The sequence below is a fragment of the Microchirus variegatus genome (genome assembly GCF_963457635.1).
Source record: "Microchirus variegatus genome assembly, chromosome: 13".
NCBI lineage: Eukaryota > Metazoa > Chordata > Actinopteri > Pleuronectiformes > Soleidae > Microchirus > Microchirus variegatus.
This window is the reverse complement of record NC_139814.1, coordinates 22,892,247-22,898,246: the sequence shown is the minus strand read 5'-3', so window position 1 is coordinate 22,898,246 and position 6,000 is coordinate 22,892,247. Positions and strand designations below refer to the sequence as shown.

Sequence of the window (6,000 nt, the reverse complement as noted above, 5' to 3'; positions counted from 1 at the left end):
CCACGAGAGCAGGTCAAAGTTCAATGAGGCCCCAAACTCATTTACTTCAAAGAGGAAAAACAGAATATAATCCCTAATCTCTGAGCGGACACATTTTCATAAACACGGAGGAGTTTTTTTTCACTACAAATCCAATGACGCTTTATTGGTATGTAGCACTGAAATACTGATACTGAAACACAGACACGACAAACTTATCATGAGTGTAAATAGGAACGTGAGCAAAAATAAGTGGATATTTTCTTTTTTTTTTAAATGAGGGGGGGGCGAGTAAGAAGAATATAGAGAAAATATAAAAATAAAATCCTCCTGTCGGGCTCCGTCCGTCCGTCCGTCCGTCCGTCTGTGCCGCTCTGCCAGCTCCGTCACGTTAACGGGACGCTGACAGATTCTCTGTGCGAGCGTTAGTAGTAGTGTATGAAAATAGATAACATGGAGAGTGTCATTAACACGTCACGTTCTCTCTGTCCCTGTCTGCAAAATAGTGTTCTCTAAAAACTACGCCTGTGGCTGCGGAGATAAACTGCTGAGTGAACACTAACTGTCCATCCACCGTCTACAAACTTTCGGGGCGCCGAGTACAAAGTTCCGTGTGCCACAGACTGATTCAGTTTGGATTCTCCTGCTCGGCTGGTTCCTCTTTAACGGAATCATCCTCCTCCTCTTCCTCCTCCTCCTCCTCCTCCTCCCGCTGCTGCTCCTCCTCCTCCCCCTCTTGCTCCTGCTGCTGCTGCTGCTGCGCCTCCTCTTCCTCCTGAAAAACAGAGGACACAACACACTATCAGGCAAACAGATCCACACAGCGAGCACAATTTCGATTTTCGCAGCCGCTTTATCAACGCCGATAATAAAGCCGTAAACGACGCGTTGACGCTTCCTGCACAGCTGCAGCAGCTGTTTTGGCTTTTTAATCTCAGACGAATGCTCTTCAAAATAAATGGCACAACACTGAAGAGGTGAACACGGTGTCAGACGACTAATAAGCAAGAAAATAGAACAAAAGACATCTGTGCATTTATTTGCACCCCAACCCTTCCGTTAGCATCCTGTTATCGCTTCTCGTTACCATAACTCCTAGACCCTATTGGGATATCTTGAAAATTCAAAAACCACTAAAAAGGCAGAGAAATATAGATTTCTATTTTCTATCCAATCACAGACAAGAGACACGTTTGTGACGTCAGTTTCTCAGTACCGTCATTTCTAAACGATTAAATTAACGGCCAGATATCGAAAAGTGAAAAGGTCAGAAGAACTCACTCGTTGAACATTTTTTTTGGACAATTCTACGGCCATAAGATCTAAATAAATCCAGGCCGAAGTGATTACGATGATGGTCATAAGAGAAGTTAAAGTAAAACCCAAAAATAACACTTCAAGTTAGATATGAGGGAGAAAAAACAAAACAAAAACAAACTCCCCAAAAAAAAGATCCATTCAATGAACCTCACAAATGTCAATACTTCTGCGAACAAACACACATCCAGTCCGCTATGCAGATGCTTGCTGCTGCTGCCACCTTGTGGAAAAAAGATGGAGTATCATCTGTTTTTGATGTTTTCCCTGCTCAAAAACACTTGAGTAAATGGCTCATTGTCAAGCTTCTGCGGCGTTCGCTTTTGTGTTATTTTTGCGCAGATTTTTTTGGAATATACAAGACATTAAAGGGACACTGTGTAGTATTTATGGGTTTATATAACCCAAAATCCACTCATTTGACCGGCTGAGGATACCGTAGCGGTCAGGGAAGGGAGGGGGTGAGCAGAGGAGCAGTTCTTTGTTGTAAGTTTCAGCCTCTCCTCTAGATGGCACTATAAACTACTTACTTCACCTTTAACTAACATTTCTTTCATTTTTGATGATTTGTTTTGTTTTCCCCTTTCGTAAAGGAGGGTAGGAAGCTATCGGCCGAAGTCTGGTGGTTCCACTGATGTTAGGCAGTTGCAAGACCACACATGCTATATCGGCAAATTTCACATTAAAAGCTGTTACATGCAAGAAGTGAAACCCGCAAGAGAAAACTGCGATAATGTGATGGTTAACAGTCCGGCCGACAGCCCCCCCCCCCCCCCCCCCCCCCACCACCCCCACGGCACAGATCAGGAATCACCCAGGGCCAAGTCAGGAGCGAGCGGACAAAGTGACAGTGACAGTGATGAGCGAGGTGCGGCGGTGATTAAACGACTCTGACAGATACAATTATCCCCTCTCCAAAGGTTAATAAACACACCTACACATCAGAATGTGTGATTACCAGGTGAAGATCCACGGCCCCACAACACCTCGGTCCTCCAGCTCCAGAGAGCACACGGTGTATTCTAATTCTCTGCCACTCAGACACAGCGGCTGCACCCGGTTACGCCGTTCCTTGTGTACACACCGAAATGCACCGACACACAACTTTTTCAGGGCAGACCGGAGCACATAATGATCCTACACTAAATAAAGAACAGTAAGTGGCTGTTGCTCAGATACCGTGTTATACAACACACACGTTTTCTGACTACATTTAAAGCTGAGGTCGATCACATTATTTTCTGTTATTGATCAACAAAGCCATCGTAAAACCTTTCAGCACGATGTCAATCAGGTCGTTTCAAGAGAGAATTTGACTCATTTGACCTCCAGCCTCTGTTTACAGGCGTGAGGGAGAAATCTGGAGACTTTGACCTATTGAAGGTCAATTCAGAGAGGGAAAATCACACAAAGAGATCACCAAAACACGTGTTACTGTGGGTAGAGCCAGTGTACGTTTTAAGCTTTTTCGAGAATTCGAGAAAGCACTCAGGATGCACTCAACGATGCTCCGTTATCTCTCCATTAAGATCTCGATTCACTGTCAACATCTGAATCACAGCGCAAAATCAAATAATGTTTCCTTTGCCTGCTCAAAAACTACATCCACAGAAAGTCAGTTATTATTAATATTATTATTATCGCCACAAATACCAGCAAAAACAAGGTAAAAACCAGTCCATCGCAGTGACACAACAACCATTCACTCTCACATTCACACCAACGCTCAATTTAGAGTGTCCAAGTGTCCAAAACATGCAAACTGGGATCTGAACCGGTGACCTTCTTGCTGTGCTAGCCACTAATCCGCCATGTACCCAATGGAAATCCAACCATCCATCTATCTTTCTACCACTTTTATCCTCCACACGAGGGTTGCGGGAGACACTGGTGCTAATCCTAGCCAAACCCTGGACACATAAAAACAACCATCCACTCACACGGTCAGAGTCCAATTTGCCTAATCTCCAAAATCTGAATTTTAACCCTAACCCTAACCCAAACAACTAAGTTGAATGAATCCTCCATGCGTCTGTCACATAAACAGATGTGGAATTAATACGGAGCGAGATAAAGTCGCGCTAAACCGCTCTATTTTCAGGCTTCTAATGTAAATAATTGAGCAGGGAGGGCGAGCGGGAGCTATTTGCAGCATGATGCAGCAGTTAAGGTGTGTGTGTGTGTGTGTGTGTGTGGACAGTGAATTAAGGTTAGGGGGTAATGCAAAGGGCGGCACATCCATCATATCTTTACCAACAGGAACCTTGTCGGAGCTTCTGAAGTCGTCTTGATATGCAGCCTCTCTCCCCCCCCTGGAGGAAAAATGTGCTACTTTTTTCCTGAACTCTGGATACTTGCTGGTGACGCTCCACGCGGGGACTGATGTATAAATCTCGCTGTGGGGTGACACCTCATGAACTCCGCCGTCGTATACACTCATGCCATCCACCAAATCTCCCTGACAGGCCTGCCAATTTTCCAATTACCTGTGGCGCCATCCGTTATCAGAGGACCAGTCAGCTCTTAAATAGGAAACAAGAGGGGAGGAGGGGCCAGCGCATGCTAACTATCTCATAAAGCCCGAGTGTGTGCCTCCTCGCTCTGATTTAGAGGTGTGTCCCTGGGGAGAGGGGTGACACAGTCCTCCCGGGCCTCTCAGGGCCTTTCTCGGGATTCGTCATGTGCTCTTTATCCTCCTCACTCAGCCCTCAACCAGGTATGAGTCGTGTCTGAGCCTGAGGGGGAGGCCGACACTTCTCAGCTCGACTGCTGCTGCTGCTGCTGCTGCTGCTGCTGCTGCTGCTGGTGTTGTCCTGCTGTCTGTGAGCCCGCGGAGCTGCCTCCTTCAGTGCGAGGCCTGCAGCGGCGACAATCTTCATCTGTTTTCATGTTTCTTTGAATTCCAATGAAGCACCCGCGCGGGGACAGAGATCGTACATCTGCAGATTGCCTTCAGTGAGAGCCTCCTCCTCCTCCTCCTCCTCCTCCTCCTCCTCCTCCTCATTTATCTGCTCTTAAGAGTCGGGGCTTATGGAGTGAGAGTCTACAGATACCGCGGTCGTGCGGCATTGCAATTTCAAGTGTCAGGCAGATGGGGAGGTGGCCGCTGTTAATCATATTTGAAAATGCAAAGTTCACCTGGGGAGCGAGTGTCAGACGAGTTATTCGGGCCGCGGTGTAATTGCTGTTGGAGAGCATACGTCAGAGAGTCAAGGTTTTAATTCTTTAAAGCAGCTCCCTCATGTGTTGTAGTGTCATTCGGCTGCACGGGAACAAACTACAACACAATTAAAAGGTCATTTAACCACTTTGAGAGTGACGGCGTTGTTTAAAAAATGTGATTTAAAGGGACACTGTGTAGTATTTATGGGTTTATATTACCCAAAATCCACTTTTTTATACATATTATGTGCTCCTGCATTGTCTAGTCGATGTATAATAGTTTTTGTTTCATTTTTGTAGTGTTTCAAAAAGTCATGTAAAATAACATGGTCGCGGGCCGCGGTTGCATAGCCACCGTTAGCAGCGAGACGCCATGTTTCTACCGGAGCCTGTAAGGACAAACGCGAGAGAACAAATCAAGCGTCTCTTTACTTGTAGCGGAAGTCCCGCCTCCTCTCTCTCCGCTTCGTCTGCTACGGCCGCGGTAGCTCCGCCCTCTCCCTCGCCTCACGAACCTCATCTGCTGACACGGAGAAAGACGACGAGGACGACATTTGACCGGCTGCGGATACCGTAGCGCTCAGGGAAGGGAGGGGGTGAGCAGAGGAGCAGGTCTTTGTTGTAAATTTCAGCCTCTCCTCTAGATGGCACTATAAACTACTTACTTCACCTTTAAGGAAACAAGGGTGGTGCAAACCATTTTTCTGGTCAAGCTGCTCTGATCGAATCGTGCGAAACGCAACGTTAGAAGAAGACTCATCCCTGAATACACAATAATAAAGCGGCCCGGTGTCTAAAGTGCAGAAGAGTACGAGTCCTCATAGCGCGGACGACAGATGCTGTGGCGTGGATACCTGTTTTGCATTATTGGCCACTATTGGCCATTATTGGAGAGGCAGACGCTGGTTAGGGTTAGACAGACAGGCCCGCAGGAGCTGATGAGCTCTGGCATTGTGGGATGTCTCCATCAATTCCCCCTGAGGGTGGAAAGGGAGGGGGGGGACGAGAGACAAGTGATGGGAGGAGGGCGGATTGCAAGTGGGTTTATCCCCCCTCCCCCCCCTCCTCCTACTTGCTTTCCATAGGCTGGCATGCCGGCCCCCTCTGGCACCAACGTATACAAATAAGATAAGAGAAATGCCACGTTTTTTTTTTCCCCCTTTGGAGCCAACGTCGACCATTTTAAAGGGCAGGAGCTGAGCGTCCTCTCTGTCATGCGATGCAGCGAGAAGAGCTGAGACTGAGCCCTCGGTGGCAACAGACAACAATGCAGCTATATAACACACACAGGTTTACACAGCCAGTCTTCTTAGAACACTGCATTCATTTCCATTGATTTACACCCTACTCAGTCTCATAACCCCAACCCTAACCCTAACCAGTTAATGCCTTACCCTAATGCTAACCAATCTCATAACCCCAACCCTAACCAGTTGGGGCCTAACCCTAATCAATCTCATAACCCCAACCCTACCCAATTTCAACCATAACCAGTTAATGCCTTACGCTAACCTATCTCATGACCCTAACCCTAACCAGTTA

General features: G+C 46.9%; 1 protein-coding gene across 1 annotated transcript in view; it reads right to left on the bottom strand.

Annotated features, from left to right (window-relative positions):
* Nucleotides 1-607: 607 nt before the first annotated feature.
* Nucleotides 608-6,000, bottom strand: part of phf14 (PHD finger protein 14) — a gene marked incomplete at both ends in the record, with an annotated part of 87,257 nt that continues 81,864 nt past the window's right edge. The window contains one exon of the mRNA XM_083899581.1: nucleotides 608-754. Within this exon, the coding sequence (XP_083755707.1) occupies nucleotides 608-754 (147 nt within the window). The remainder of the gene's footprint in view (nucleotides 755-6,000) is intronic.